We start from the raw sequence: 17,343 nt of genomic DNA, 5'->3' as shown, positions 1-17,343 counted from the left end.
GTATGCTGTGGGCATTTGGGGAATGAACCTTGCAGTAGATGCCTTTCTTTCCCTCCCCACCTCACACCTTTCAAGTGGTTTTTAGTATTTTTAAAAATCTTTTGTTTTATTTATGGCAACCCAAAGAAAATTCTATTTTCAAAATAACAGAGGCTCTACTTTTAGCAACTAATTAGTTGTATCATAGGAAAAAAATTTTTTTAATATGTAAGAAACCAAAGTATAAAGGCAGGAAGAAAAGTTTCAGTACTACTCCTTGGTTAATCTAAGCTCAATGTTTCAGACATCAATTTCATAACCAGCCCATAAAGCCCATCATAGTATTTGTGACAACTATGAAAACTATGACATGTCAGTCAGCCTTGCTGCCTGCTATGTGCTGTATTAAGTCCATTACATATTCCTTATAGCTGGATTGAAAACCTGGAAATGAAAATGAGGTCCCTGGGGAAACTTGGCCATGCTGGTGCTTTTTACCAAGTTTGAGGATTTTCAGGAAAAAAAATTTTTCAAGGGAGACATACAGAAGTCCATTTAATGAAGCACAAACTTTTCAGGGGACTGCAATTTCTATCCCCTGCTAAAACCAATTACTTGGTAGACGGATAAAGAAAAAGCCATGTGTATTAATACCCAGCAGCACCAGAATAGCCTTCCACTAAAGCTCGCATGCGCACAGGGCTGGGAGGAGGGCCTCCTCTTGCCAGGCCCTTCAGGTCATTTCGCAATTGTTCTGTTATACACAGCATTAACGTTATCAAGACACAGCAAGCAGCAGAGAGCTTAGAGTCACATTTCATAGTGTCTCATCTCCAGATCAGTCACGGTGGTATGCAGGGTTCCGTCCAGGAAGCATTCAGTCAGAGCAAGTTAAAGTCAGTACTTCTAACATATTTTTCAAGATATTTATGCAGAATTAGCCCAAGGGAGAAAAATTATGTGCTTGATATAATCATTGAGGCTTGCACACCTCAACTCCCCAATAGTGCCTACCTTTGAAAGAAACCCAGGCAAAGAACTGAAAAAGATCTGGAAATTCACCAATTCCCTAAACGTTTTTCTCCCTATGGGATAATTTTTTTTAAGGGACAATATATTTGAGGAGAAGAGATTATTCCTGGCATACCTACCTAACCACTGTACAAAAGACTTCACCATAGACATTATACTCTTGATATCCCAAACATAGGAGTACATGTCATAAAGGATTGTCCTGTTGGCACAGTTGGAGAGCCGAGTGAACATTCCCATCACAAGTCCACACATCTCTTCAAATTTGGCTGCTCGTGACCGCCATTCTTCAATCTATTGAGGATCAAAAAAAAAAAAAAAAAAAAAAAAAAAGACTAAGAATATAACAAAATAATCTAAGACATAGTTACAAACTAGGCTGTTATCAAATACCTGCAATTTATGCTAACCATCAAAGCACTACTGGCTTAAACTCCAGAGAAGCGATTAGTTTCCATCTCCCTACACTGAGAAATACCGCTAAAATAAGCAACACTGACCTTTTTCCAGTCCTAACTAAGATGAAAACTATGGAAGTGAAGATAACAGATTCAGCAGAGTTCATATTCACTTTAAGCAATACTTTTCTTAAAATTTTATTCTTTAAAGATTTATTTATTTGAAAGGCAGAGATACAGAGAGGGAGCGAGATCTTCCATCTGCTGGTTCACTCCCCAAATGGTTGGAATATCCAGGGCTGGGCCAGGCCAGGTGCTTCTTCTGGGTCTCCCATGAGAGTGGCAAGGGCCCAACCACTTGGGCCATCTTCCACTGCTTTCCTAGGTACATTAGCAGGGAGCTGGATCAAAGTGGAGCAGCCAGGATTTGAATCACCACCCATATGGGATGCCAGCACTGAAGGCGGCCGCTTGACCTTCTATACCACAGTGCCAGCCCCGCAACACATTCTAAAATGTGGTCAGGGCCAGCACTGTGGTGCAGTGGGTTAAGCTGCTGCTCGTGTAGCCAGTATCCCACACCAGTGTCAGTCTGAGTCATGGCTGCTCCACTTCCAAACCAGCAGCAGCAGACAGTCCAAGTGCTGCCACCCTTGAAGAAGACCTGGATGGAGTTCCTGGGTCCTGGCTTTGGTTTCATCCACCCTCAACCAGTGCTTCCATTTAGGGAATGAACCAGCAGACAGAAGTTCTCGCCCTCCTTGTCTCTCCCTTTTATTTACTCTATAACCTGCCTTCCAAATAAATATTTACAAAACATAAACTTCTCCCACATTACCTGCATGGGGAACCATCCAGGCTACTCAAGCAGGTAAATTAAGCATACTCACCTTCTCAGAGTCTTTTCCTTTGCAATTGACACTGACAACACTGCTATTTGCTCGTAGCCACTGGAATTCCCGTAACATCTGTGCTCCTTTGGGCCCATGCTCATAAGGAAGGTAAAACAGATCTGCAAGTAACTGCAAATCCTCCAGAGTCACTGGTTCGGCAGTGTACAAAGGCTTTTCATTTGGACCCGGCACAAACTGCTCCTTGTTGGTCTGCTCATCAGTCTGCATAGGAGCAATGTCACTAATGCAATCTTCCTGCATGGACATCTCCGGGGATTTTGACTCAGCTATGCTCTCTTTATCAGTGTCCATTGGTTTCAGTTCCTCTGCCATTTTAGCTTCAACAATTTCAGTTAGTATTTGATTGTCACTCTTATGGTCTGTTTCTTCTTGTTTTTCTACTACCATGTCCATGGGCTCCTCATCTGGCTGTTTCTTTTCTTCTTCCTTGGTCAGAGGTGAAGGCTCACTATTCAAAGCTGCCCCCTGGCTCATAATGGGCTCCTGGTAAACCGTTGTAACTACAGTTGCAGCATTTAAAGAAGGCGCTGCCACTAAGGGAGTCCCATCAACTACACTTGCTTTAGCTCCACTGTGTGCAACTTGCCTACCTACACACACATACACACACAAAGAAGAAAAAGTGGAAAAGAGAACAAATTAGATTTATTAGAGAAATGCCTTCTCTTACCACCATATACTTAACTGGAACCTTAGTTTTGAGATTCCAAATAATCTGAAAAAAGTGAAATTTCCGTAAATCATCAGAGGCAGGATTTTAAGACAGAGAGTAGATACACAGGTAGTACACATCCCAAAACATGCCAAGATCTATTACCTTCTCTTTGGAAGATCTGTTTTTAAAAGCACTTAGATAATTGGTTCAAATCAACATTTTATCATTGTAAAAGCTACTTAAAACCAAAAGTAAGATTTTTTAAAAACTTTACTCTCGAGATTTCATTTTGCTTACAAGGTCCATAAGGTAAGGCACACGACAGATTTCTTTATTTTGGAACTAAAACATGTGATCAAACCCTTTTACAGGCAGGCATTGGCCTAGTAGTTAAAATGCTGCTTAAAGATGCCTGCATCCCATCATATACCAGAGTTCAATAACCAGCTCTACTCCTGACTCAGGCTTCCTGCTAATGCAGACCCAGGAAACAGCAATAATAACTCAAGTAATGTGAAAGACCTGGATTAAATTCCTGGCTCCTGGCTTTGTATCCAGTTTGTATCCACTGGGGGCTTTTGGGGAGTAAGCCAGTAAATGGGAGTTCTCTTCTCTCCTTCTCTGCTTCTCAAAAGCAAATGGCAAAAATAACAAACACCCTTACAAAGAATGGCCAAACTCACTGCTGTACTGATGGGGTACACCGAACTCTTGCAACCATTCTGTTAAAGCCAGCTTTAGAGCCATCTGTGGACTATAGAGTACATCAGTTTCAATATCTTCATCACTGCCTTCGTTTTCTAACTTTATCTGGATGGATACAGTACTGTCTTCACTGTCAGCTGCAAAAAAAAAAAAAAAAAAGCACAAAAATAGTTTGGATCACAAGTCTCCTGGCAAGCAAGAGAGCTAAATACACTAGTCATTCTAATACAGCCATAGAAATAAAGAACTAGAACAAGAACAAACTCTAAACATAAAAAATGTAAACAAAAGCAAAAACTTTCATTAAAAAATTAATCCAAAATAGTCACCTAAATGCACTACTAAATGTAAAATTCCATCTGAAATAAAACACAGTATCTTTAGAATTACTAGAAAAGTCAATTGGATATATCTACTTAGTACTAGTTAACAGGAACACAATGTTTAAAGTGCCATGCTTTCCACAAAGAAAAACTGCCACCTATGACACCAGCATCCCATAACGGCACCAGTATGAGTCCCAGCTGTTCCACTTCAGATCCAGCTCCCTGCTGATGCACCCGGGAAGGCAATGGAGCATGGCCCAAGTCCTTGGGACCCTGCACCCACATGGGACACCTGGAAGAAGCTCCTGGCTTCTGCCTTCAGCCTGGTCCGTCCTGGCATCTGAACCATTTGGATAGTGAACCAACAGAAGGAAGATCTCTCCCTCTCTCCCTCTCTCTCTCTTATCTTTCCCTCTCTATAATGCTTTCAAATAAATAAATTTAAAGGAAAATAATACCTAGCCTTCAGGGGATTACAACTTCATTATTAATAATGTATTGAAGAGAGAAGAAGAGAAAATCAAGAGAGCCCATATATGACCACAGATAAAGCAATGAAGCCCTTAACTAGGATAGACAGCATCAAGTAGGGGAAATTAAGTCTGAATTATTTGGCTGAGTATTCAAAAACCATTATTCTTTGCTTTCCTTATTATTTCCTTGCACACAGCTCCATTCTGCTAATGTCTACCATTCTTTAATGTGCTTCATACTCTGCCTTAATAGATCTACTAGCTATAGGGCCAGTGCTGTGGCACAGTGAGTTAACCTATCACTTGCAACACTGGCATCCTATATCACAGTGCGCTGGCGTGAGTCCCACCCACTCTACTCCCTATCCAGCTTCCTGCTAATGCACCTGGTAAAGGCAGTAGAAGATAGTCCAATTACTTGCAAACTCTACTCATACTCTGAATATAATAAATATATACTCAATAAATATACTCACAGCTTAAATATCTGTGAAGTCATCCCTCACTGACACTTTGTTTTACAGAAGTAATCACTATCTTCCATATTCCTGCAGCACTTTGTAGATACAAAGTTACAACACTTAGCACAACATAGTACAACTGCCTATATGCTTTATCCAACGCTAGGTTGTTTTTCAAAAGGAGGGACTACTTTATCCCTTGCAAACTCAGTGCTTAGGAAGATTCATTTGCCACATAAGATATTTAAATGTAAATGAATAAATAATTCACCAGCATTCTCTAACTTTCAACTTAATTTTTCATAAATAAAAAAATCAGTGGAGCAGATGTTTGGCCTAGTGATTAAGACACAAGTTAGGGGACCAGTGCTGTGGAGTAGCGGGTAAAGCCACTGCTTGCAGTGCCCGCATTCCATATGGGCACTGGTTTGAGTCCTGACTCCTCCACTTCTGATCTAGCACTCTGCTATGGCCTAGGAAAGCAGTGGAGGATGGCCCAAGTCCCTGGACCCTTGCACCCACAAGGGAGACCCGAAGGAGACTCCTGGCTCCAGATCAGCACAGCTCCAGCCATTGCAGCCAACTGGGGAGTGAACCAGTGGATGGAAGACCTCTCTCTCTGCCTCTCCTTCTCTCTGTGTAACTCTTGACTTTCAAGTAAATAAATAATTTTTTTTTAAAAGGACATAGAATACCTGTGTCCCATATCACAATGTCCAGCTTGATGCCCACCAGCTCTACTCCTGACTCCAGCTTCCTGCAACAAAGACTCTAGGAGGCAGCAATTATGGCTCAAATAACTGGGTTCCTGCTACCCACACGAAGACCTGTACTGATATCCCCACTTGTTTGTGACATTTACGGAGTGAGCCAATAGACAGGAGTGTGTGTGCTCTTTCTGAATCTGCTTCTCAGAAAAATAAAAACTTAGCGGTGGGTGTTGTGGTACAGTGGGTTAAGCTTGGGATGTACATATCTCATATCCCCGTATCAGAGCACTTGGTTCACATCCTGGCTGCTCCATTCCTGACTCCAGCATCCTGCTAATTTAGACCTCAAGGTAGTAGTGATGGCTGAAGTAACTGGACTCTTGTCACCCCTATCAGAGACTTGGATTGAGCTCTCAGCTTTTCTGAGGCATTGGGGAATGAGCCAGTGGATGGGAGTGTGGATGCATGCTCTTTCTCAATCTCTCAGGGATAAAAAAAAAAAAAAATTAGGAGCAGGTATTGTAGCAGATTAACTTTGGGATGCTGGCATCCCTTATCAGAGTGCATGGTTGAATCCTGGCTACTCTGCTCTGACCCAGCTTTCTGTTCATGCATGGGAAGGCAGTAGATAGCCGCTAAAGTACTTGGGTCCCTGCTACCCATGTAGGAGATCTGGATGGAGTTCTGAGCTCCAGGTTCCTGGCTTTAACCTGGTCCAACCCTGGCTGCTATGGACACTTAAGGGAGTCAACCAAAAGACAGAAGATCTCTCTCTCTCTTTCTGTCACTCTGCCTTTCAAATTTATTTTTAAAAAAATTAGTAAGTGATTGTCTAAAATGAGAGCATCTGAAATAAACAAGGTGAATCAAAAAGAGTTATGAAGGGGCCAGCGCTGTGGCACAGTGGGTTAAAATCCCGGCCTACAATGCCAGCATGCCGTATGGGCACCGGTTTGAGTCCCAGCTGTTCCACTTCCTGCCCAACTCCCTGCTAATGTGCCTGGGAAAGCAACAAATGACTTAAGTGCTTGGGCCCCTGCACCCACATGGGGATCTGGAAGAAGCTCCTGACTCTAGGCTTTGGTCTGGCTCAGGCTGGGCTGTTGTAGACATTTGGGGAGTGAACCAGCAGACAGATCTCTCTCTCTCATTCACTCTGTGTATGTCTCTTCCTCTGTGTAACTCTTTCAAATAAATAAATTTTTAAAAATTGTGTTGTATTCAGACCTTAAATATTGGGCCATATTTTAAAAACAAAGGACGAAGACAAAGAGGTAAAGTGATTTGTCTAAAAACGCTCAGCCTTTCTTCTACGATATCCATACCTCATTAATAGAATCAAACCTCTTACATTTTGATGACAAAGGAGTATCTATTGTTCACTGGCTCTAGTTAACCCCAGCTATCTCCCCACAGCCTGCTATAAAGATAAGCTACTTACTCATTACTACATCTTTTCTCACTCCATTCATATTTGATTTGTACCAGGTGGCAAGGGTGTGGATAGCAACATAGTTGGCTTCAAATTCACAATTTGGATTAGTGAGAACTCCTTTTAACCGTGGGATGAGTTCTGTGGATCTTCCTTTGTATGGACCCAGAAATAGCCTCTTCTGATCATAATCGTTAGCATGAATGTTATCCCAAATTACTGGAGCTCTCTTAATGATCTTAGAAACCTCTTCAATGGACTCTACTGGAATTTCTTTAGAAACAACTTTGGGACCTAGAAATAATGACAACCATTTATTAGAAGAAATTTCACACAGGGTTCTTTAAAATACATTGCACACATAACTTTGTTTCCTTACACTTGTATATATACTTTCTAACAATTCCTCTTTTTAAATACACCAATATCTCTTTTAACCTAAGTTTTATTTTTTCATTTGCTGATGTAGAACAGTCTTCTGGGGTTGGGACTAACACCCTTTATTTTAGTGCCCTATAGATCTTGATTTAGTCAGTAACTCACAGAATCACTGCAAAATCGTCAGGTCATTTTTTATACCAAATGAAGAATATGTACTTTGTAAAAGATGAGTATTTTAACAAGTTTTCAGGTTAAGTGTCAGTTATAAAAAGGAGGAGGCTGGCACTGCGGTGCAGCAGGTTAAGTCTCTGCTTGCAAGGCAGCATCCCTTACCCGGGTGCTGGTTCAAACCCATTTCCAATCCAGATTCCTGTGAATACACCCAGGGAGGCAGCAGAAAGGCTCTGCCACCCATGTGGGAGACCCAGATGGAGTTCTTGCCTTCTGCCTGACCCAGACTTGGCTGTTGCAGCCATCCGGGTAAAAGACCAACAGATGAAAGATACATTTCTCACTCTGCCTTTCTAATCAATAATTTTTGTTTTAAAAAAGTATTCAATTAACAATAACAACCAATTTCTCTAGGTCCTAGTTAACTGGAATTTTACTAAATAAATTTTAAAGACTTACCTGTCCAAAGCACCTCAATTCCTGGTAGAAGCTTTTCACCCACAGTCCTTAAATAAGGAGACTGAGATACATTTGGGTAACAGAAAGTGCCACAGTACTCTGTATATAGGGGGAAAAAATTAAACAATCAGAAGTGAAATGGTCATAGGTTTTCAAATGGGGGAAAAATGGCTACCAAACCTAAAAGCTTTAATCCAAATGATAAAAGGCATGTGTCAGGATGGTGCTAGACTTAAATGAAAAAAGGCTCCACATTGGGGCCAGCACTGTGGCACAGCAGGTTAAGCCATGGCCTGCAGTGCCACATCCTATACAGGTTGCTCCACTTCTAATCCAGTTCTCTGCTAATGTGCCTGGGAAAGCAGGGAGGGAAGATGGCCCAAGTTCCTGTGCAACCACATGGGAAAATGGGAAGAATCTCCTGACTCCTGACTTCCGGCTTCAGGTCGACCAACCTCCAGCCACTGCGGCCATTTAAGGGGTGAACGAGTGGATAGAAGCTCTCTCTCTCCCTCAATCTCCCTCTCTCTCTCTTGCTTTAACTCTGCCTTTCAAGTAAATAAGTAAATCTTAAAAAAAAAAAAAAGGGGGGGGGCTCTATATCATACCTAAAAGGAAATAAACTCAATGGCAACTTAATTTAAAAGTCAATTCAAGGCCGGCGCCGCGGCTCAATAGGCTAATCCTCCGCCTAGCGGCGCTGGCACACCGGGTTCTAGTCCCGCTCGGGGCGCCGGATTCTGTCCCCGTTGCCCCTCTTCCAGGCCAGCCCTCTGCTGTGGCCAGGGAGTGCAGTGGAGGATGGCCCAGGTGCTTGGGCCCTGCACCCCATGGGAGACCAGGAAAAGCACCTGGCTCCTGGCTCCTGCCATCGGATCAGCGCGGTGCGCCGGCCGCAGCGCGCCAGCCGCGGCGGCCATTGGAGGGTGAACCAACGGCAAAGGAAGACCTTTCTCTCTCTCTCTCTGTCCACTCTGCCTGTCAAAAAAAAAAAAAAAAAAAAAAAAAGTCAATTCATAGGCCGGCGCCGCAGCTCACTAGGCTAATCCTCCGCCTAGCGGCGTCGGCACACCGGGTTCTAGTCCCGCTCGGGGCGCCGGATTCTGTCCTGGTTGCCCCTCTTCCAGGCCAGCTCTCTGCTATGGCCCGGGAGTACAGTGGAGGATGGCCCAAGTCCTTGGGCCCTGCACCCCATGGGAGACCAGGAGAAGCACCTGGCTCCTGCCATCGGATCAGCGCGGTGCATCGGCCACAGCGCGCCAGCCATTGGAGGGTGAACCAACGGCAAAGGAAGACCTTTCTCTCTCTCTCACTGTCCACTCTGCCTGTCAAAAAAAAAAAAAAAAAAAAAAGTCAATTCATGGGGCCAGCGCTGTGGCACAGCAGGTTAATGCCCTGGCCTGAAGCGCCGGCATTCCATATGGGCACCGGTTCTAGTCCCGGCTGCTCCTCTTCCGATCTAGCTCCCTGCTATGGCCTGGGAAAGCAGTAGAAGATGGCCCAAGTCCTTGGGCCCCTGCATCCATGTGTGAGACTCAGAAGAAGCTCCTGGCTCAGATCGGCACAGCTCCAGCCGTTGCGGCCAACTGGGGAGTGAACCATCAGATGGAAGACCTCTCTCTCTGCCTCTCCCCTCTTTGTGTAACTCTTTCAAATAAATAAATAAATCTTTAAAAAAAAGTCAATTCATAAAATCTGATATTCTTCTTCTAACAGCAGTATACATCCAACTCTATGATTCATATTTTTTTTAAATGTCTGAACTGTCCATTCTTCTCAATTATAGTCAGGGGCCAAAAACAATGAACATACAGCATAACAAAACTAACACAAGGCTGGCGCCGTGGCTCATTAGGCTAATCCTCCGCTTTCGGCACCGGCACACCGGGTTCTAGTCCTGGTCGGGGCGCTGGATTCTGTCCCGGTTGCCCCTCTTCCAGGCCAGCTCTCTGCTATGGCCCGGGAGTGTGGTGAAGGCTGGCCCAAGTCCTTGGGCCCTGCACCCGCATGGGAGACCAGGAAAAGCACCTGGCTCCTGCCTTTGGATCAGCGCAGTGCGTCGGCCACAGCGCGCCGGCTACGGCGACCATTGGAGGGTGAACCAATGGCAAAGGAAGACCTTTCTCTCTGTCTCTCTCTCTCACTGTCCACTCTGCCTGTCAAAAAAAAAAAAAAAAAAACTAACACAAGATTATGCCAATAGATATCAGTATCCAACTGCAACTTAAATCATAATTTAGGCTGAATTAATTTCCAACATGATCTTATTGAACACTGGGTATCCATAGTATCAGACTACTAAAATAAGGCTCATAGCTCACAATACTCAGACATACAAGTAATTCAGTCTATAATCTCATAAACTCATTTATCTCGTCCTTAACAAACAAGGAATTCCTATAAATTAAATCATAAAAGAGACTAAATCATTTTAATGGGAGGAATTGGAGAAGGAAAAGAGGAAAAATTATTAAATCTTTCTAGACTGACTCTGAAAATAACAGCCCAGATGGGAGTGGGAGGAATGAAAAGGACAGACATGTGTGTGCAGAAAGAATGAACAAGTAGAAGAAAATAAGTGACCACGTAAAAAACAACGTAAATTTGTTTTTTCCCATTTTCATTACTGATAAACAATATGCTTCCTTTAGTTTTGATAACATGTTTATATACTTCCAGTACTAAAAAATACATGAATTCTTTTGTCTAATCAGCTGTCAGTTATGAGTTCCTAAAATTTCTCCAATTTAACAACACGAGAAATGTCTCCTAAAAAGATCTGTTTTTATGCACCAAGAAGGGGGTACAATAGGGCTTATACCTGTTCTTCTGAAAGTCAAGGAAACTAGTTTAATATGAAGCTGTTACATACTATACCTGTGGGACAGAAGAGGAAAGTTTCTGGCTCTCCTAGGTACTGATAAATTTCATTTGTGATGGAGACCTGGGCATGAGCAAAAGAACTGAACACCTCTTTGTCTGCTGCACACATATTATGGTCAATATCATCAAAAAGCAAGGCGAACGACCTGCACCCAAACTGAGAAACCTAATAAAAGAAAAACAAGATGCTTATTTGCTCATCTTAGGATAAAAAAAATTCCAAATAAAGTTATTTACTTAATGCCAAACATTTTCCTCAAAATGTTCAAAGACTGACCTATTATTTTTACATTTTCAATAGGAGAAAATGTGGCCTATCTTTCTACCTCCTTGGCTGCTAATGGAGAAGACCCAACAGTCAGAAAAACAAGGAAATATGAATAAGTAAACTCAAGACATGGGGAACACAAAACACTGATTCTGATTAATATCTTTGCAAATAAACCTAAGTAGGAATGAAGCAGAAAGAACACAATGGTAATACTGATCAAATAGGGAAATAATCCCTTAAACATCATCCTGAACATTGTAACTGCTATAACATTTAACAGCCATTTCAATGCCACAATATAAATATTTGCCTACAGAAACAAAACATGTATACAGAAAAGCCAGCAATTTTAAAAAACAATAGGAAAATGGGATCCTTGGGGCTGGCACTGTGGAGTAGCAAGTAAAGCCGCAGCCTACAGAGTTGGCATCCATATGAGTGCCAGTTCAAGTCCTGGCTGCTTCACTTCCGATCTAGCTCTCTGCTATGGCCAGGAAAAGCAGAAGATGGTCCAAGTCTCTGGGCCCCTGCATCTGCATAGGAAGACCTATGCTCCTGGCTTTGGATTGGTCCAGTTCCAGCCATTGTGGCCAACTGGGGAGTGAACCAGCAGATGGAAGACCTCTCTCTCTCTCTCTCTGCCTCTCCTTCTCTGTGTAACTCTTTCAAATAAATAAATAAATCATTTTAAAAAATGGGATCCCTATAATTGACCAAAAAAGATGTATAGGTTTTATCTAAGTAAAACTGAGATTCAAATCAAGTTCACAAACAGATTTCATGTACAATCTATTTCTCATTCCTGTAAATTAGCCATTTCCAGACCAAATTACATTTCTGGACCATGTAACGAAGGGAACTGATGTCTAACAGGCAAAATCCTTTGTTTCTCTCACCTCATCCACAAATTCAGTCAAACACCCAATGGTGTATATAGTGTCTCAATATGTATCTATCTCTGTACCTCTGGTAAAGCTCTTTTGTCTTTCTTCTAAAAATATTCCTTGGGGTGGGGTGGACATAGGCATAGCTTCCTCCTAAGGCACCAGCATCCCATATGTGCCTCCCATGTCCTGGCTGCCCCTCTTCTGATCCAGCTCTCTGCTGATGGCCTGGGAAAGCAGTGGAAGATGGCCCAAGCACTTGGGCCCCTGCACTCCTGTGGGAGACCAGGAAGAAGCTTCAGATCGGCTCAGCTCTGTGCACTGCAGCCAGCTGGGGAGTGAACCAGCAGATGGAAGATCTTTCTGTAACACTAGCTCTCAAATAAATCTTTAAAAAAAACACTCCTCTACCAGGAGCATTAAAGAACAAAATTCTCACAGAAACACTATGAATCTGATTTCATTTTAGTATCATAAAAGAAACTCAGAAGACTTAGTTTCAAGTACTCTAGTGAGGAAAAATCATTTAAAAGGAGTTACCTGGTCCAGTTTGCGCTTCAATGTAGATACTTCCTTGGGGTTAGAAAAGGTGATATCTAATCCAGGTGAGATAGCATAGATGAATTCTATCTCATATTCCCGCGCAGCAGAGATGAGAGTCATAAGTTGTTCTAAAGAACACAGTCCAAGTTTTTACAGAGCAGAAAAAAAAAAAAAAAACAAAAAACTTTCAAACTTCCACTTTTCAACTGAAGAGATCATTTCTCCCAACTTATAAGAAAGGAAAAGTCCCTTAAATTTTACAAAACTGCCAATATTCAACATGACAATAGGCCATACAAAATGACAGAAGTCAGAAATGATTTAATGTCATAGCAAGAGGAAAAAAACAGTAATTTTTACATCTTTGATTCATCTTGAACCAACTGAAAGTAAGAGGCCCTTCTTTTTCATTCCAGATACTTTCTAATTCTTTTTGGGAAACAAATCAAATCAATAATTACCTTCCGTTCATTGTCATTTCTCAAAAATACTGAATTGTTAACTCTCTTACTGAACACAGACCATCAATTTCCTATAGCATTGTAAAGGTATAAATGCTCTTTTTCCTGTCTCTGAACAACTGAAATTATTAACCAAATACATCTACATAAAGCTACTTTATAATGTGAAAGAGAAAATGCTTTCTTAATCCCTGGACCAGAAGTCCCAGCTGTTCTACCTCTGACTACCTCTGATCCAGCTCCCTGCTAATATGCCTGGGAGTGAACCAGTAGAGGGAAAGCCTGTCTTTCCTCATCTCTGTAACTCTTTCAAATAAGTAAATCTTTAAAAAAAAAAAAAAGTCCTAATTCCTCATCTTTACATCTATAGGAAAAGCATTCATTACAGATTTTAAGCTTTAAAAACATAATAAACAATTTTCCTAAACATATTTAAACATTACTTACTACTGTACTACTCCATATGTGATTAAATCTTTGAATAACTTTCAGTGGTATCTTCATTTGACTATATATATTGATTACTGATCACAATACATTTCATTACCAGTACAACAAGAAAATAAGATGAAGGTACACTTAACTTATAATTGTAAACAATACTATTATATGGAAAAAGACAGAGTTTTAATTGCTTTTTCATAATGCCACAAAACTTTCTACCTTTAGTGCCTAGGCTAGACTCTGTAACCAAGTATCTTGTTAGTTACATATGTATACTAACTCATCTCAACCATGAAAATGTCTCCCCATTCACTTAACTCCTCAAAGCAAAGCACCACCTATCTAATTCATAAGGAGGTTTTGTCATATACTATTGATTTGCTTATCAATTTTATGGAACTAACTCAACCTAAGAATACACCCAAAAATACTTTGCTGCAGTTATCCACTTCACTAGAATAGGGTGAGGTATATTTTAAATAAAGACAGGATCAGTAACAATGCTTAGACCAAGCCATAAAAAGAAAAATCATAAATAATGATTTTGTCTTCATTTAAAATTTTGGCATTCTGTCCATCATTAACTTCCTGCATTACTTTTTAATTGCATAAAACATTATTTATCTTGATTACTGGATCTTTTTTTAAATTTTTGAGCCCCTGAAAACTTGCACTCAAGCAGGTGCTTCACTTCCCACGCCCTAGGTCTAGCCAGGTTTTAGTACCTCTTTGTCCAGTGGCCCACTTGACTGGATCACTGGCAGAAAAGTACAGTCCATGACCACACAACAGGTAGAGTCAGATGGCACACCCATGAGTCACCCTTGTGCCATGACCTTGTTAGCACCGCTCTTTCAACTATACTAATTCACACAAACTGAACAGCTACCTGACAGAAGAAAAGGAAAATACCTACAAAGTGAAAATAAAATACTTAGTATAATTCTTGTGCAACTACATGTAAAATAGATGTTTTATTCACATATTCTGAAATTTATGGATTAAAAAGAAAAAATTACCAGCTTCCTCCACTGAATACATCTCTCGCCAAAACATCCTATGTTTGTAGTCATCTTTTGGGGCATACAAGTACGTATTTAATTCCCATTTCTGGAGCCTTAAGGCAAAAGAAAATGACATATATGTAAATGGGCAATATTTATAAATTGTCTCAATTTTTTCTTTTTCTTAAAGTATTTACACCTCAGACAAAGTTAATAAAATTCTAGGACAGTAGCTTTAACCTTTTTGTAATCAGGGTTTTTAAAAGACTAAATATTATTAAGGTAAGCAACACGTTAAGGTCTCAAATAAAAAAACAGATCTGGGAAAGATGAGAGAAGTTCAACGCCTATACTCCATTTCCCCAGAAAAAATCTGAAAACCACTGGGCTTAGCTGAAATAGTATAGAGCCACGGTAAACATCTTCAGCAGGGACCAGTGGGTTAAGCTGGTGCTTGCAATGCTGGAATCTCATGTAAGCACTGGTTTGAGCCCCAGTTGCTCCATTTCCAATCCAGTTCCCTGTTAATGTGCCTGGGAAAGCAACGGAAGATAACCCAAGTCCTTGGGGCCCTGCAGCCATCTGGGAGACCTGGATGAAGTTCCAGACTCCTGGCTTTGGCCTGGCCCAGGGTCACTTCAGCCATTTAGGGAGTGAACCAGTGGATGGAAGATCTCAATCTCCCTCTCTCTCTGCTGCCTCTCCTTCTCTCTGTAACTCATTCAAATAAATAAAAACACCTTTAGCAACTGGGATATTATTAAACTGTACCTTGGCTATTCAGTGTACTTCTTCAAACAAGAGTAAATATTAAAAAGATTTAAGTCTTCCCAGGGCCAGTACTGCGGCATAGCAGTAAAGCCACCGCCTGCAGCACCGGCATCCCGTATGGGCGCCACTTCCAATCCAGCTCTCTGCTATGCCCTGGGAGAGCAGCAGAAGATGGCCCAGGTGCTTGGAGACTTCTTTCTTTCTGCCTCTGCCTCTCTGTAACTCTGCCTTTCAAATAAATATATAAATAAAACCTTAAAAAAAAGTCTTCTCTCAGAGCCAGCATTGTAGCACAGTGGGTAAGGGTGCCACTAGCAACGCCAGCATTCCATCTGAGCATCAGTTCGAGTCCTAAGAGTCCCAGCTGCTTCACTTCCAATCTGCTCCCTACTAAAGTGTCTGGGAAAAGCAGTAGAAAATGGCCCAAATACTTGGGCCCCTGCCACCCACATAGGAGACCTGGAAGAAGCTCCTGGTTCCTAGCTTCAGAGCAGCCCAGCTCAGACCACTGTGGCCATTTGGGGAGTGAACCAGCAATGGAAGATCTCTGTCTCTCCCTCTCTAACTTTGCCTTTCAAATAAATAAATAATTTTTTTTTTTTGACAGGCAGAGTTAGTGTGAGAGAGAGAAAGAAAGGTATTCCTTTTTCCCGCTGGTTCATGCCCCAATGGCCGCTATGGCCGGTGCGTTGTGGCCAGCGTGCTGCACCGATCGGAAGGCAGGAGCCAGGTGCTTCTCCTGGTCTCCCATGCAGGTGCAGGGCCCAAGCACCTGGGCCATCCTCCACTGCACTCCCGGGCCACAGCAGAGAGCTGGACTGGAAGAGGAGCAACCGGGACAGAATCCGGTGCCCCAACTGGGACTAGAACCTGGGGTGCGGTGCCGGCACCGCATGCAGAGGATTAGCCTAGTGAGCCGCAGCGCTGGCCTAAATAAATGAATCTTTAAAGAAAAAAAATCTTCTTGAAATAATAAAAATTTACCTTCTGAAGAGTTCTTTTCTCTGTTCCATAACCCATGGTCTTCCATAAAATCCTAGATTCAAAGTAAGAATGAAGTTATTTTCAAGTTTCAAATATGTTGTAAGGTTTTTTGAGAAAAGCAGGTTATAAAACATACAACTCAAGTCTATTTTATAAAAAGACAACAAAATCTGAAGGATATTTAATAAAACATTAAAGTTTCTTCACTTTTGATGGTGATACTAAAAGGTTACTATTTTTCCTGTTGGTTTAGCTAAATTTTCTATTATGATACGTTACTTATATAACAGTTTATTTTAGCACAGCTAAACTTGTGGCAGGTGTTTGGCAAGGAGCTTGGGATTCCACTTGGGGCACTCTCATCCCATACTGAAGCATGTGGCTTGGCTAACGCATACCCCAGGAGTACCTGCCACCCACATGGGAGACCAAGATTGAGTTCTGGGCTCCTGCCTTCAGTCTGGCCCAGCCCTGGCTGTTGTGGGCATTTGGGCAGTAACCAGCAGATGGAAGGTATCACTCTGTCTGCTTTTCAAATAAAAATATTTCAAAAAAAAAAAAAAAAAAGGTATAATTTTAAAAAATGTTAAATAGTCAAAACTAGTTTCTCTTTTCACGTCAATGAAAACCAATTTTAGAGTATCTGAACCTTACAATGGAGAAGAGGAAGCAAAGCAATTCAAACTGCCATTAATAATAATTACTCTAGGAATGAAAGGGACTAGAAAAGAATGTAGTTGACTTTCTTTATCACCACCTTTCATAAAAATCCTGACATCATCTAAAGGATCAAAAAGATGCCTAAAGCTACAGTCACAATAAATGTGACAGTGGCAGAGCACAAACAGCAAACATTCAAGAATTTTAATTCCCGAGCAAGGCTTGAACAAATGAGAATTTAAGACTGACTTGCCCCAGAGTAAACTTGCAGTCTCATGACCTACAGTTGTTGTATAAACACCAACTTGGTATTTGGAGCTCCCTGGTGTGCTAATCATAGCT

The 17,343-nt window shown here is 41.6% G+C and overlaps 1 protein-coding gene across 5 annotated transcripts in view; it reads right to left on the bottom strand.

Moving 5' to 3' along the window:
• Window positions 1–17,343, bottom strand: part of OGA (O-GlcNAcase) — a 36,184-nt gene that overhangs the window by 16,237 nt on the left and 2,604 nt on the right. For all 5 annotated transcript variants that reach the window (XR_016221978.1, XR_016221977.1, XR_016221979.1 and 2 more), the window contains exons 2-10: window positions 16,342–16,393; window positions 14,602–14,699; window positions 12,675–12,805; window positions 10,974–11,145; window positions 8,097–8,195; window positions 7,095–7,379; window positions 3,662–3,820; window positions 2,300–2,913; window positions 1,131–1,305 (exon numbers count right to left, since the gene is read on the bottom strand). Coding sequence is in view for 1 of the 5 variants with exons in the window: in XM_002718669.6 (XP_002718715.1) it covers window positions 1,131–1,305; window positions 2,300–2,913; window positions 3,662–3,820; window positions 7,095–7,379; window positions 8,097–8,195; window positions 10,974–11,145; window positions 12,675–12,805; window positions 14,602–14,699; window positions 16,342–16,393 (1,785 nt within the window). In the remaining 4 variants the exon portion in view is untranslated. The remainder of the gene's footprint in view (window positions 1–1,130; window positions 1,306–2,299; window positions 2,914–3,661; window positions 3,821–7,094; window positions 7,380–8,096; window positions 8,196–10,973; window positions 11,146–12,674; window positions 12,806–14,601; window positions 14,700–16,341; window positions 16,394–17,343) is intronic.

Source organism: Oryctolagus cuniculus, chromosome 15, assembly GCF_051225735.1.
Source record: "Oryctolagus cuniculus isolate XC-2025 breed Fujian yellow rabbit chromosome 15, ASM5122573v1, whole genome shotgun sequence".
NCBI classification, from domain to species: domain Eukaryota; kingdom Metazoa; phylum Chordata; class Mammalia; order Lagomorpha; family Leporidae; genus Oryctolagus; species Oryctolagus cuniculus.
This window is presented reverse-complemented; position numbering and strand designations above follow the sequence as displayed.